The sequence below is a fragment of the Lepidochelys kempii genome, chromosome 6 (assembly GCF_965140265.1).
Source record: "Lepidochelys kempii isolate rLepKem1 chromosome 6, rLepKem1.hap2, whole genome shotgun sequence".
NCBI lineage: Eukaryota > Metazoa > Chordata > Testudines > Cheloniidae > Lepidochelys > Lepidochelys kempii.
The window spans coordinates 28,952,034-28,968,473 of record NC_133261.1 but is presented as its reverse complement, the minus strand read 5'-3'; the positions used below and the strand labels follow the sequence as shown (position 1 = coordinate 28,968,473).

Here is a 16,440-nt window from a genome sequence, read left to right as displayed (position 1 = left end):
AAGTGCGGTGCAACAGTGAATGAGTTTACAGCTGTTAAAAAAGCACCCCACACATTTATGCCTTACTGACACTTCCTGTCATAACCATATTACTGGAAACTGTTTTCAAGAAGCCATAAAAGTGTGTAAAGTTGGAACAGACCGCTTGGGATCACATTTGCATTATTCATCCAATAGCATTATGGGTTTTCTTGGTTGTATGTGTTATTTTGGTGGTTCATATGGGGGGGCATTAGTAATTTGCATTTTGATTATTAAAATTGCATATATTTAAAGTAAAAGTCAAGTTAAGATCACGGGTTAACTAATGCCGAACAGTAGCCTATGGATAAGGGATGAGTAGAATGAAAAAATATTCAGATACATGATTTATACTGAGAGTGGTTTGATTGTCAACATTTTTAGTTGTGTTCTGGTCAACATATAACACAGGACTAAAGAACTAAGGATCTGATTCAGGAAAGCAGTTAAGCACATGCTTAACATTAATCATGTTCTGGAACATAAAATTAAGCATATGCTGAGTGCTTTCCTGAATCAGGGCCTGAAAGACATTAATAAAAAGCTCAATTTGCTGAAAATAAAATGAAGGATGTAGAAGAAAGATAATAGAGAAAGTTGTTACCAACATCAGGTGAAAGGTATCTATAAACCACCTCGCCATTCTGGAGTAGTTTGTTAGACAGGCTGTATTGTCAGTGATATTCTAAAGGGCAGAAACCTGCAGATGAACCCTTTTATGAGGAGAAGTGATTAATGCACATATACTAGCTTTAATTGTGATAATTGAGGTCTGATTTCTGCAGTTAGCAAAAGGACAACCAGTAAAATTGCTAAGTCAGGAATGTGTCCCATAATGCGAGTGGAAAATGTAATGTGCTTTGTTAAATTAATGGGCTTCTGCACAACAATCAATTTACATGTTGAAAGGTCAGAGGAAATGAAAAAGTGGATGTAAAAGCCCTGGAGCATTTATTCCAATGACCCCTCCAAACCCAGCTCTAATTCTTAGAAAGGATAAGCAATAAACTCCCAGTGTAATGTTCACTGAGGAAATGGCAATTAATTCAAGGCAAAACAAAGGATGATCATATAGTTAACATTTACTGTAAATACATTAGATCCATTTAAAATAAGAACAGGAGTACTTGTGGCACCTTAGAGACTCACAAATTTATTAGAGCATAAGCTTTCGTGGCCTGCAGCCCACTTCATCGGTGAAGTGGGCTGTAGCCCACAAAAGCTTTTGCTCTAATAAATTTGTGAGTCTCTAAAGTGCCACAAGTACTCCTGTTCTTTTTGCTGATACAGACTAACACAGCTGCTACTCTGAAACCTGCCATTTAAAATAAGGTCCACTGCGGTGTTCTTCATCCCTTTCATCCCACCCGCTTAAGGTCAGATTGTAATTAATACTTAAAATGGGATGCCACCTGGGCGGTCTTCAGTAAGATTCGCTTTTGGCTGATTCTTCCAGATTTCTGTCGTCACACTGATAAAACTGATTGCCTTAGGCTGCTGTCCTGGCCTAGTCAGGAACATGTTAAAGGAAATGTGCATAGGATTCATTCCTGATTTTGTTTTCATCAAACGATGTCCCCTGACGACACTACTTCAAGCCACTGGATCCCAGTTCTGCATAGGATGAATCATAGAATCATAGAATATCAGGGTTGGAAGGGACCTCAGGAAGTCATCTAGTCCAACCCCCTGCTCAAAAGCAGGACCCATCCCCAATTAAATCATCCCAGCCAGGGCTTTGTCAAGCCTGACCTTAAAAACTTCTAAGGAAGGAGATTCTTCCTTAGGAGATGACTAGGGAGGTGTGTGGTACCAAATGTCATAAGAGTAGCAGTTGTGAGAAGGTTATTTCTGTCCTCCTCTCTCTTCTTCCTCTTCCTGCTTCACATCATTAAAGCTGGATTTAAAATGTCTATGCTAAGGGAAAGAGGTCCAGGGAGTAAAAGTTGTCTGAATGAACAGAAAGTAAGGACACAACAAATGGAAAGACATAGCTTGAAAAGCAGTACGTTTCCCAGCATGAGACCAGACATGGTACTACTGATACAATGATAAATCAAAGGAAAGGGAAAGCTGTTCTGTCATCTAAAGCCGAGTCCCATATTGCTTTGGTATCAGTTTAGTGCCTACTCATAGTAAATGTTTATCCAATCCAAAGGTGATTCATAAGATGTTCTTCCGGGTCAAGCCATACTAGACATGAACAGTTTCCAAGTGGCTCTAGCCAATTATCTGATGACTGAGCTAATTCCCAAGGAATATTATACATCTATTAAAAAACGAGTCGTCGTTACAACCTGAGCTGTAACATTGAGCCGGTTATATGTGAAAATGGTCGGTCACATGTAATTACCATACAATTACATTGTGGTTTTGCTTTCTGATACTTGTAATTATTGCTAAAATTCATATATCTGCAAAGTTTATTACCTGAGTGAAAATAATCTCAGTGTAAATACAATGGGCCAGATACTCAGGTGAGGTCAGTTGTCATGGAATGGAGCTATGCTGATTGACACCAGCTGAGGGTCTGGTTTACTGTAATTAATTTACCTGGATTCTAGTAATATAATCTGTATTAAGAGGAACTCCTAAACTGTGATAACTTGTGAGGAAGGTAGTCCATTGCTGTTAGAAGAAGAGTGTTGATCAAAAGACAGTCTCAAAGATTCAATTTTCCTTGGCTGCTTATAAATTTTTCCATAGTTGGAATGACTCTGAACATCCTAGCTGGGAGAAACGAGTTTTACTTGTACAATCCAGTGTGTTGGTATGTGACAGCGTCACAGGGTGCATGGCTGGCCCCTCTTCTTTGGGGCCCAGTTGCCCTCCCAAATAAGTCCAGGGAGACTTCAGTTCTGTGCAACACCCGTGTCCTTTATTCTTTAAGCATTTTCCTACCACCAGTGTCCAACTATATACAATCCTTACAGGTTTCTCCCCTACTGCAGACTGGGTCAGTAACCAACTAGAGGGCGTCCACCTTCCTCCCTGACTGACCTCTCTCTCTCTCTCTCTGGCTGCCTCCCTCCTTCTGGCCCCTTCCCAGCCTTTGTAACTCCTGCCTGTCAGGGTGGCAGGTGTTGCCAATCGCCAGGCAGACAAAAGGCTTTTCAACCAGCCTCAATCTATCCCCCTTGGTTGGGGCTGGCATGGCAGGGGCTGATTAGGTGTGTTTGCAGCAGCACCCTGCCACAGACAGCAAATAGACAAATCTCACATATATGCAAGAGTTTAGATCCCAAGCTTGAAAAATCAAACAAGTTTCATCTCCTTGGTATGCATCTCATACTGTACGCAAGCTTAAGTGTCCAGCTGGCATGTTCTGACTTGTACCCAACCTGCTGCAGCTTGTGTTGAAACTTGTTATAAAACTTTATTTGTTCAGGTCTCCAAAGTATGGTACAGGATCACAAAAGGCTACGTGTAATCTGCAATATGCTGGATTTCTTTTTTCTGCTATCAGGTGTGTACTTTGCCATATTTCCACCCAAACAGGTGGATTAATTGAGGAGAATTTGTCTGGGGAGGCAGAATTCACTATACTACTCCTTTCTTTTTATTGAGCTGTGATTAGGTGGGCATTTCTCCAATTTTCTATCCTGTAGCTAGACATATATTTTAGGAATAGCATCCTGAAGTGGAATTCAGGGACATTTAACATTGGTCACACTGCTATAGCTGATGTAAATTGGCAAAGATCAATTAAAGTCATAACAGCTACGACGATTTACACCAGCTGGAGATATAGCTCACTGTTTTCTGGTTCGTGACTATTCTGAATCTTTACTCTGATGGGTCTATAATAGCAAAAATGCATAAGCTAACAATCTGCCTTGCTTTTTTGAACATGGAAATTTTGCCTCCTAGAGTTAATTGAATCAGGAAATGTCATCTTCTTTACATTTCATCTTCCTTTTCAATGCAGATTCTAGAGATTGAATTACTACTGTGAATACAATATATAGTTTAATTTAATATCTGAGAAAATTGAATCACCAGAAAAAGAGAACAGTGCTTGAAACAAGCCTTGAATAAAATCAAATACTCCCCTTTCACTAACACAGTCAGGAAAGGCTATGCCAGACCTTTAATTAACTATTTATAGAGATGTGCATATTTCCAATCTATTTTAAACCCTGTAAATGACAGTAAGCAAACCAATCTACCCACCAGTTAGCACAAAGTATGGACAGCATAATGTCCGTGCAGTGTCTAGCTACTTGGTAATTACATATCAGCAACCCAGAAAGTGTGAAGACAGAGCTGCCTAGCTTGATGCTAAAAGCTGAAACCTTCTGCCATCTTCCTCCACAGGTGCAGAAAGCACCATGTGCATCACGGAGGGCTTCACTGCACCTGTGTGTGCCATTGTTTATCTATTATAAATATAGCAGTCATCGTGACCACCCAAAATGGGCCCGCTGTTCAGAGATGCTGAGCATTGACAGCTCCCATTCAGTTCAAGGGAAGCTGTGGGCATTCAGCACCTCTGAACAGCCTATGCAGTACTCTTACTTGTTTGCCTCTTCATTGGTTTGTATTTACTGGTGAATTCATTTATGGACTAAAGACAGCACCAGGCACACCAGGTCCTGTCATGTTCATTGCCTTCTATTTTATAAGAGTTTGGTTCAGTGGGTTCAGTTTGGTGACTGGAGTGTTTCCCCTTGTTCAAGCCCTGGACATTGGGAACCAGGTACACAGCTCTCATTAATTTTATGTTGACTCTCTTAAAGAGCTACTGACACCTAATGGGCAACCTTGAAAACTATTCTATTTAGGAGCAGTGCTGTCAATATTCTCTGTATTTCTCTTCCCTCATCTTTATGGTCAAGAACATGGTGGAAAGCTGGAGATTCATAACTTCCAAGGCCAGAAGGGACTACTATGATCATCTAGTCTGGCCTTCTGTATAACAGAGACTACAGAACTTTCTCTAAACAATTCCTAGAATGTATTTTTTAGAAAAACCTCCAATCTTGGTTTAGAAATTGCCAGTGATAGAGAATCTATCATGACCTTTGGTAAATTGTTCCGCTGGTTAATTACCCTCACTGTCAAAAATTTACATAGTCTTTCCAGTCTGAATTTGTCTAGCTTCAACTTGCAGCCTTTGGATCATGTTCTACCTTTCTTTGCTAGATTGAAGAGCCCATTATTAAATATTTGTTCCTATGTAGATATAGGCTGTAATCAAGTCACCCTTAACCTTCCTTTTGTTAAGCTAAATAGATTGAGCTCTTTGTCTAGCACTTGAAGGTGTTTTCTGATCCTTTAGCCATTCTTGTGGCTCTTCTTTGAACCTTCTACAGTGTATCAACATCCTTCTTGAATTGTGGGCAGCAGAACCGGACACAGTATTCCAGCAGTGGTCACACTAGTGCCAAACAGAGAGGTAAAATAACCTCTCTGCTCTTCTTTGAGATTCCTCTATTTATGCATCCTAGGATCCCATTAGCTCTTTTGGCCACAGTTTCACATTGGGAGTTGATGTTCTGCTGATTATCCACCATGACCCACAAATCTTTTTCAGAGACACTGCTTCCAAGGATAGAGTCCACCATCGTGTAAGTATGGCCTATGTTCTTTGTTCTTAGATGTATACATTTGCATTTAGCTATATTTAAATACATATCAGCTGCTTGCACAGAGTTTAACAAGTGATCCAGATCACTCTGTATCACTGACCTGTCCTCTTCATTATTTACTACTCCCCCAAGTTTTGTGTCATCTGCAAACTTTTATCAGTGATGATTTTATGTTTTCTTGATAAAAAATGGCAAATGGCATAGGACCAAGAACTGATCCCTGCGGGACCCCATTGGAAACACTCATGATTGATGACGATTCCCCATTTACAATGACATTTTGAGACCTATCAGTTAGCCAGTTTTTAACCCATTTAATTTCATATTTTATATTTAATTTTATATTGTTCTAGTTTTTTAATCAAATGTTGTGTGATACCAAGTCAAATGCCTTACAGAAGTACAAGTATCCTACGTCAACAGTATTACTTTTATCAACCAAACTTGTAATCTCATAAAAAAAATCAAGTTAGATTTACAGGATCTATTTTTCATAAGCCCATGCTGATTTGCCTTAATTATATTACTCCCTTTTAATGATTAATCAAGTCCTGTATCAGTTGCTCCATTATCTTGCTCAGGAGCTATGTCTGTCTGACAGGCCTATAGTTACTTGGGTCATTCCATTTACCGTTTTAAAAAATTGGTACAACATTAGCTTTCTTCCAGTCTTCTGGGATTTCCCCAGTGCTCGAAGACTTATTGAAAATCAGCATTAATGGTCCAGCAAGCTATCAGCCAGCTCTTTTAAAATTCTTGGGTTCAAGTTATCTGGACCTGCTGATTTAAAAAGTTCTGACTTTAGTAGCTTCTGTTTAACATCCTCCAAAGATATTAGTAGAATGGAAAAAGTGTTATCATCACCATCTGATGAGACTATGTCATCTGTTATTTCCCCCAAATACAAACCAGAAATATTTATTGAACACTTCTGCCTTTTTTGTTTTATCATTATTGATAATTCTACCATTTCCAGCTCATAATGGACAATGCCATTTGTCAGGATTCTTTTTGTTCCCAATATATTTTAAAAACTCCTTTTTATTGTCCTTCACTCTGCTGGCCATAGATTTTTCCTTGTGTCCCTTTGCTTTCCTGATCAGTTTTCTATAATTACTAACTTCTGATTTATATTAATTACTGTCAACTTCCCCTTTCTTCCATTTGTTGCCTCTGCTTCCCCTCTAATTAGGTCGGTTTTTTAAACCAAGACGGCCCTTCTTCCTCAATTGTGGGGTTCTGATTTTTGGACATCTAGTATGGTGTTCTTAAATGATTCCCAATTATCATTCACATTTTTCTGAAAAATTCTTCCTAACAGCTGATTTGGCTCATAATTGTTTCCAGCTTTGTGAAATTAGCCCTAGTAAAGCACTGTGTGTGTGTGTGTGTGTGTCTTTATTCTGCTTACACATTTATAAATGTGATCAAGTCATGATCTCTTGTACCTAAACTACCCATTAATTTTTAGTTCTGTGATCAGTTCCTCTTGACCTGTTAGGACAAGGCCTAATAAAGATTTCCCCATGCTGACTGCAACTTTTTATGAGTTAGGAAATTGTCATCTATAATGTTAACAAATTCCAAGGATGTTTTAAGTGGCCTGACCTACAAAATACGGTAGAGGGCTCTTTAATCTACCAAAGACATGACAAGTTCCAATGTCTAGAAGCTAAAGCTGGATACATTAAGGCTAGAGATAGGGTGTAAATTTTAAGTGAGGATAATTAACCATTAGTAAAGCTTACCTAGACATGTGGTGGATTCTCCATCACTTGGAGTCGTTAAATCAAGTTTAGATGTCTTTCCAAAATATGTGCTCGATGAAGGAATTACTGTGTTAAATTCTTCACCCAGTATTACACAAGCAATCAGGCTATGTTCATAAGGGTCCCATTTGGCCTTAAAATCTATTAATCTGATCTAGATTTTGAAACCCACTCTCCATATTTTCAAAACTAGGGGGTTGTTTCAGCTTGGAGCAAGCTCCAAAATACATATCTAGATCTGGGCTAGGATTTCAAAATAATTCAACTCCCCCTAAAACCAATAGCAATAATGTAATGTCCAAATCCAAGGTGTTTGGTTCAGGCCCAAAAAACAAGAGTGCTTGTGCTTGGAAGTTCCCTTCTGATGTTTCATATTCTTCAGCTGAAATCCTAGGGCCAAATTCAGGCCCCAGTTGATTTTTGGGTCCAGATGGTCATATATCAGTGCTGCAAAGGCAACATTAATATGAGCCTGTGTTCTGAATTGGTTACAGTCTAAACACAGCCCCCACTCCCATCTCATATAGATTATTCTGGACAGTGGCAGGAGTAAATTATATAAAACATGCCCAGTTAGGGACTGTGTGCGCTAATCGAAATTGACCCATACCTCTTGGACCCACACCCTGCCCTATCTCAGGAGAGCAGCTGATTTAATGAGATTTTGGTCATCTAGAATGGTGGAAATCTCACAGGATCACTTGTTCTTGTGAAATTGCACCCACATCCAAATTCGAACCACAAAACTGGCCTCTTCCAATGTTGGATCTGACCTGGAACTAAAACAATAGAGGTGGGTTTAGTTTTGGAGATTGAAATCCAGCCACTCCCTTTCAAATTCAAAGGGCTTCACACCTGCCATTCCCCTTTTGACCCCTCTCAAGTAGCAATGGGTTTGGAATGTCATTTGTGGGAAGCAAAGTGAGTTCCATACGTGAAAGTTTCTCTCACGGGCAAAATCTGCTCTGGATCTATGGGTGCTAAGCACCTCCTACATGGAGGAACCAGTGCAATACTGCTGTTGGATGGGCAGAATTCGGGAACTCATGCAAGAGGCGCACATCCTGAGCATGGCACAAGACACAAGTCTGCAGGGGCTTCCTGTGCAGTTTTGAGGAGGAGTGAAAATGAGGCCTAGGGACAAATCAGTGGAAAGTTCTTGGCAGGAAGATCAGCAAAGATCAGATGACATGAATATTCCTCAGTTCTCCTTCCCCACTGTGGCACTAGAGTAACAGAGCCTTATGCATTGTCCAGGATTTTCAAAAGCAGAAAGCTAAATTAGCCTCCTAAATTAGGGTTACCATATTTGAACATTCAAAAAAGAGGACACTCCACATTGGGGTGTTGTCAGCCCCGCCCACAGTCCACCCCCACTTTGCCCCAAGTCCCGCCCCATCCCCACTCGGCCCCACCACCGCACCCCTCCTCACCCCCTGGCCCGCAGCTGGCTTGCTGAGTCACTCCTCAGTCCCCCAGTCACCACTCGCCACCTGCGACTCACCTCCTCACTCCCCTGCCAGAAACCCCCATGCTTGCCCTGAGAACCCCCGCCTGCCGCTGGCTCACTGCCAGCCCCCTCACCCTCCCCGCCCACTGCTGGCTCCCTCGCCGCTCGCCTCTTCATCCCCCACCCCCCACTCACCTACTCACCGCTCCTGCCGCAGGTCCCTCGGCTCCTAGGATCGGGGCAGCCAAGGGGTCTCCGCATGCTGCGCCTGCCACAAGCGCAAGCTCTGGGGCTCCCATCGGCCGGGAAAAGAGCCAATGGGAGCTGGCGGAGTTGTGGAGCGGGGCTTGCAGGCGCCAGCAGCACGCAGAGAGCCCCCCGACCCGACCCTAGGAGGAGCCAGAGGGACCTGCCGGATGCTTCCTGGGAGCCGCCCCAGGTAAGCACCGCCGGGACTCCCCTCCTCGCCCCCCGGCAGGTCCCTCGGCTCTTAGGGTCGGGTTGCGGGAGGGCTCTCTGTGCGCTGCCAGTGCCTGCAAGCCCCGCTCCGCGGCTCCGGCAACTCCCATCTAGGGTTACCATACGTCCCTATTTTCCCGGATGTTTTTAGATATTTAAAAATTCCTCCCAGATGGCGATTTAAGAACTAAAAAGTCGGACACGTCCGGGAAAATACGGACGTATGGTAACCTATCCTAAATCCATATTTAGGCATCTAAATTAGGGCCTGATTTTCAAATGTGCTCAACACCCAGTAGTTCCCACTCAGGTCAGTTCTGAAAACGTTGCCTCTGGTGCCTGCAAGTGTGTATTACCCAGAGGTCTCAGGAGCGCTATATAACTCTAGACAGAAACAGGCAGGAGAGCACATATGGACAGCTATAAAAATTACAAATACATTATGTAATCCCAACTAGCTAAAGGAATTTGAATGACCCCAAACAATAAAGTGTTCACACACACACAAACACAAAATCATTTCATGTCTTTTCTACTGCATTGTGCACTGAGCTTGGGAATGGAGTAAAATTCTCTGCCTCTAGCAAGTTAAGTCTGCATATCTCAGCCCATTGCCGAGGAATCGTCATGGGAACCAAACTCTTCACATTCTTGAGAAATGAAATCTAGAGGTATTTTACACTACAATTAGACACCTGTGGGTGGCCCGTGCGAGCTGACTCGATCTCACAGGACTTGGGCTAAGGGGCTGTTTAATTGCAGTGTAGACATTCAGGCTTTTGCTGCAATACGGGCTCTAGGATCCTGCAAGGTGGGAGGGTCCCAGAGCTCAGGTTGCAGCTCAAGCTTGAACGTCTACACTACAATTAAACAGCCCCTTAGCCTGAGCTTTGCAAGCCTGAGTCAGGTGGCACAGGCCAGCGGCAGGTTTTTAATTGCAGTGTAGACATACTCTAAGAACCCAAGTCAACATCTGTCTTCTATACTATACCAAAAATAAGGAAGAAGTGAATCTGGCGCAGAGAGTTTCTACACCCTAGGGTCCAACACAGAAAAGGTCCTGTCACCTGTCAAATTTAAGTTGCAATGATGGGGTCACTAAAAGGTAGATGGTGCATGAGGACAGATGCTTATCAGGATGAGGCTCAAGGGTGAAGTCTCAAATATAGCCAGGGACTACAGACTACATCCTTAAGAGCTTTATAAACCAACAGTAGCAATGTGAAACCAATCCATCACTTGAAAGGAGGCCAGCAGAGAGAATGCGTGGTGTGCGAATACGATCACGAGTTCAAACCAGTGGACAAATGTGTTGCTGCATTCTGAACAAGTAGGCAATGGAGATGCTTTGCGTCAGGGAGCCCTATTTAGAGGGAATAACAGGAATCAATCTTCATGGTCACAAGGACATGTGTTGTTGTTGCAAGGTTATGATGTGATAAATAAAAGGTACAGCCTGTACAAATTGTACACTGAGGGAAATCTGTTAGTACACTGTCACCCAGTAGCTTCCCACAGCTGACAGGGACACGAATGGTCCTTGCTGCAAACAAGTCCCCTCAGTATGTATAAGGAAGAAAGAGAGAGTAACTTCATAATAATGAGAGTTTTTCTGTGGCTAAGTGATGCAAAATAATAAATGAAGAACACAGTAGTGTATAAAACATGTGCCCCATTGTCATAATAAATATGTATATACGGTAGATAAATATTTTGAAAGTAAATGTATTCCACCTGGCCTAAGCAAATACAGAACAGTGCTCCTATTGGAGTCCGTAGAAGTTTTGCCATTGATTTCAATGGGAGCAGGCCCACAGGTCTAGAAATGAGTCTCTTGTGTTATTGCTGAGATGAAGCGATGCACATTCTCAGCTTTCTATTAAAAAATCAAAGAGAAATTCTGCAGTGAAAGGGACAAGTGATAAGAGACAAATGGAAAATAGAGTTAAAGCTTGTCACTTATTCCCTAGCCTTCTTTCCATTGGGTGGACATTATGTTTCTGAATGATTTCTTGTAGCTCAGTTTGATAAAATTGGCCTGTCTGGGCCAATGTTATTTGGGGAGAAAATGCCAAGGGTTTGCTTTTGCTTGTGGCATCTTAAAAGCAATTCCAAAGGTGGAAAGTTCAGACAGCCTTTCTGGGAATGGAGACAGAAAATATCTCAGTGTGAGTATTCTAAAAAGAGTTATTTAAGCCCATGTTATTTTTAAATATTTTTCCATGTGATGTGAATAGATGCATTTTCCTTTTCTTTCTATTTAAATTAACTTTGAATTTAATGTTACTCCCCAAATACTCTATAGTCAGAATGTAGAAATTTACACAACAAATGGATCTGTCAGCATCCCCATACAATTATTCTCTCAATCTGAATGGGCCCCAAACTGAAACACTGGCTCAGCACTCTCTCAAACCTTTGGAGCAGTTTGGATCTGGACTTTGTGGCTCAGGTCCATCTAAGAATGAGCTGTTCTGTCTCCCAAAAGCAAATACTGGGACTGATTCTCCACTGTGTTCATGGATACCCATGCAAAGCAGTCACAATGAAATGCTACTACTGTGACTCCTTAGCATTTTACATCCGCTTTCCAGAAGGGTAAATAACAATAATATTTAGCAGTTTAGAGAACTCTGTATGCTCAAAGCATTGTACAGACCTTAATTCATCGTCTGTGAGGTAAGTGAAGTTATCCCCATTTTACAGATGGGGAAACTAAAGGCAAGAAAGGTGAAGTGATCACAGAGTGAGTCAGGGGGAAAAGGTGGGATTAGAACTCAAGACCAACACTGAACTCATTGTTCTGGATGACCCTGCCCTTGCTTCTGTAAAAATGCATATAATAGTGCAGTGGTTCTCAAAGCCGGTCCGCCACTTGTTCAGGGAAAGCCCCTGCCAGGCCAAACCAGTTTGTTTACCTGCCGCGTCCACAGGTTCGTCCGATCGCGGCTCCCACTGGCCGTGGTTCGCTGCTCCAGGCCAATGGGGGCTGCGGGAAGGGTGGCCAGCACGTCCCTTGGCCCGCGCTGCTTCCTGCAGCCCCCATTGGCCTGGAGCGGCGAACCGCGGCCTGTGGGAGCCGCGATCGGCCGAACCTGCGGACGCGGGAGGTAAACAAACCAGTCCAGCCCCGGCAGGGGTTTTCCCTGAACAAGCGGTGGACTGGCTTTGAGAACCACTGTAATAGTGCATAGTAAATTTGGTTCACATGCCCTAAAATTGGTCCATGGGGAAGAAAGGAAACATCTTTCTTACTGTGACACTCCCCAGGATTGTGAGACACGTCGTCACCACCTGCCCTAAGTGTGAAGAAAGTCTGGTCTATGCATGAGTTCCCTTAAACCACCAGCCTCAAGCAACACAAGCACCGCCTTCCAAGCCTCACTCTCTCTACAGGGGAGCATTAGGCCCAACTCCTCCCTATGTTCCCTTTAGCGTCCAGCCCCGTACCCACTGAACTGGCACAGAATTACCAGGCCTGGGGCTCCCTGAAAGGAACAATACACCGCAATTTATTTCTTATCCCTTGGAACAAAGCTCTATTAAACGCACAGCTCTTATATATATTTATAGTGCAAACAAGAATAAACTGATTATCAAAGATCAGGGGTTCAAATGACAGTGAGTATGAAGAGTGGAAGCAAATGATAATGTATAAAGAAGATCACGCTTTCTAGAGATTAAACTTTAACTAACAAGTCCAGCTCGCTGTCTAAAGAAGCTTATCTCACCCAAAGTTTTCACCAGCATTTTCAACGAAGTCTTGATGAGACCCCCTTTTTCATGAAGCAAACTCACCCCGCTTACTTCCTAGCTGAAGGATGCCAGAGTGTCTTCTATGTCCACCAAATATACGTGAGCAGACCTCTGATGTGCACGCCTTCCCCGCCCCCCGCCCCTCCACTGTTTACTTCTTCCTGTGACCTTCCTCTCTTTGGTGTTTTCACAAAATCCTTCATTAGCTTTCAGTTCAGACTGGTGAGAAGAGACCCATTGTGAACCGTACAATACCTAATTGACATGTAAACAGCGGGATAGATTAGCATTTCTTGTCTGAAAGAAAACCCGTTTTTTACCTTTGCTGGTGACCAGTCCCTAGACACAGACTTTCAGAACGTAATTTTCAGTGTATATACATTGCAAAACATATGTAAGGATGTTATGTAGGGAGCTATGGCAGTTATGACCCATGTGACACTGGCTTTTATTTGAGACCTCACATGACACTCTTTGGTGAACTAGGTTGTACATGCAAGACCCTTATGCACCCCCTCTGGTGCCCATTACCAGTTGGCACCAATAGATTCCTGGCTCACACTTACCTTTTGGCCGTGTAAGTGCTATTTAACTCAAAAAACATTATTATTGTAATTGCTTCCTATATGGATCAACATAGCAGGTGCCAGAGACAGCCCCAGCAAAATACGAGAGGATGTTTTCTCACATTGTGCTAGATTCTTGCCCCCCACCCTGCCTGCTTTGTACTGCCTCAGTAGTGAAAAGCTCCCCTGAAGGGGCAGTTGAGGCTTCTCCTATCAGCGATGGAGTGGGGAGGGTTTCAGGTGCAGGGAGGCGGTTTTCCCAGTAGCAGGCTGGAGTGCACAGCATCCCCCATGACCCTCAGCCAGTCCAGTGGTCCATGTGGTATCAGTTCAGCCAGTGTAATTTAAAGAGCCCCTAGGCTGCTTTAAATCATGCTGGGAGCTGTTTCCGCTGTGTTATCCTCAGCTGTACCATAGAATCATAGAATATCAGGGTTGGAAGGGACCTCAGGAGGTCATCTAGTCCAACCCCCAAAGAGCTGGCACATTATTACTTCACAGCATGAAGAGATGGGCAAACTTACAGGCCATTTTTCAGGAAACAGTGCCCTGAAATTCTAGTGGGTCTCCCCCAAGATCTCTTTCTCATGCAATAATTCATCCTGTTAGAGAAAACATACTATGTATTCCCTTCTGCAAACTCTGAAGGCAAAGTTAACTCCCATCGCTGCTCATGAGAACTCTGCCGCCAGTTGCACATCAGAGGGAGAATAAAGCCTAGAAATCAGGGCGATGATCATAATACCCCATTGTGATGAGTGAAAAAGAACTGCTTGTCAGAAAGGTATAAAAGAAACCTTTAATTCCAGTCAGGATAATCTGTGCTTCAGGTGCGCAGTGGTAGATAGCACAGCACTACCCAGCTTTTGTACTGAGGCGCAGGGAGGTTTTCAGGAAGATAAATGCTGTTCTGTAGCCCAAGAGAGGGGCAGCGCTTACCCCTATTGGTCAAACGTTGAAGCTGATCTAATGGCCATTAGAAAGAAAACGTGATGCTGCTCAAATGTGCTGTATGAAGAAATCGGGCAGGAAGGACACTGCCTTTCCGGTGCTCGGTCCCTGTGCAGCTCAAGACACTCATATCAGCATCCTGGCAGGGGGTCTTCCTCTTTATACCCTAGACTGGACTCTGGTCTCAGTGAGTGCCGCCTAAAGCCAGAACCTGCTTTTTAAAAAAGGTAGCAAAGCAATTCAGTGTTCTGCTCTTGCTAGGTCCAGGAAGTAACCGTTACCTAGGAGTTATCTTCAGAGCCTCGTAAAGGAATGGATGTTACACTGGCCGGATCCATGAACGGGAGTTTGTACCAGTGTCACTCCACTTCCCCACCGTTCGTGAATGGCCAAGAATCAGAAGAACAGGAATTTGGCTGTTCCTCCTAATATAGCAGTTTGTTTGCATAGCTCTCTGGCATTCTAAAAATGGAATCAGTGCTCTGCTGAGGTAGCTCTGAAGAAGCAGAGTCATCTGCCTGTGAAACTTTGGTTTCTTGTGTCTTGGCGTTAACTGTTATTATTTCTGTCCCTTCCTTTTAGAAAACCCCTACTGCTCATGCCATGAAGGAGGAGAATTTTCTTCGTCGCAGGTTCTCTCTCTGTCCTGCGTCTTCCACCCCTCAGAAAATTGATCCTCGCAAGCTGACACGGAATCTGTTCTTCGGAGCTGATAATGAGATCTACCCACTCAGCCCAGGTCAGTGCGTGCTACATGGCTTCAGAATGTGCCACATGTTGCTCTCAGCCTATCTTCAATCACCTCAAATCTCAGTGCAATGCGTGTGCACAAACAAACAGTACCCCACTTACTGAACTAATCCTCCGGGTGGGTGAGAGTAAGTGGGTTTTATTAGAGCATCTGCAAGAAACAAAGAGAAACAGCTTTATATGGACGCATGAGCAGGAGATCAAACTCGTTCAGCAAAGGAGGCCCCCAATTCTATGAAGTACTGAGCGGCTCCTGCCAAATGCTACAAGCCTTCCGCTCCCATTGATTTAAGTGGGAATGAAGGACATTCACGCCTCAGAGATGAGGCTCAGAACTTGTTGAACACTGAATGGCCTAAAATTTAAGAAGTGATTTTGGGTATTTCTGTTTTGGGGTGCCCAATTTGAGGAACCTAAAAAGGATCACCCTAAAAAGCAGATCCTTTTAAGGCATCACATGGGTACCCAAAAATTGAGGAACCCAATATTTCCAGCCCCTTTTGCAAATTGTGATTACTACTTTTAAGTCACTTGACCCTACAGTGCACAATAAATGGTACAAATGCAAATTCTCTTTCACCAATGTTCAAAAATATCTTCAGCATTTTTCCTGGCAATATGCTCAGTTGCAGTAAGTGTAACACCAGCTTCAAGAGTTCACAATACTTCCTTCAGGTTTAGTCTAAAATTGCTAGCAAACATCTGTTCTACAGGAAATGAAAGTCATGATTTTTTTGGTATTTGCTGTGTGTAATAAATACTCAATCAAAATGTTTCTCTGATTGCAGTCTGCAAACAGTGCTTCAGATTCCAGTTTGTAAACATGTGCTTTAACCTTAGATGAGAGAGCAATCATATTTTTGCAAAGTCATAATTTGTGGTTGTCATTTCTGTATTTAATAATCAAGTCTAATGGTACCTCAGTGAGTTGTCAGCACATTGATATTTCAGGAGAAAAGGATACAGCACCTGCAAAAAGCAAGGTGATATTTCGTATTTATATAGCACCCAAAAAGGTACTTGGGGCTAGATCCACAAAGGGATCTATCTAACTGCCTCTTTCAGCACCTAAGTCCAACATTTAGGCACCAATGCCATTCACAAAACCACTGCTCAGGTACCACCTC

At 42.9% G+C, this 16,440-nt stretch overlaps 1 protein-coding gene across 6 annotated transcripts in view; it reads left to right on the top strand.

The window, feature by feature from the left end:
* The window catches only part of OSBPL5 (oxysterol binding protein like 5), a 221,067-nt gene that overhangs the window by 103,489 nt on the left and 101,138 nt on the right, over positions 1–16,440 (top strand). For 5 of the 6 annotated variants that reach the window (XM_073347294.1, XM_073347295.1, XM_073347291.1 and 2 more), the window contains one exon: positions 15,146–15,302. In XM_073347294.1, the coding sequence (XP_073203395.1) occupies positions 15,167–15,302 (136 nt within the window). In that variant the 5' untranslated portion in view covers positions 15,146–15,166. Of the gene's footprint in view, positions 1–15,145; positions 15,303–16,440 lie in introns of those variants that run through there. The other variant, XM_073347297.1, reaches the window with a different exon arrangement.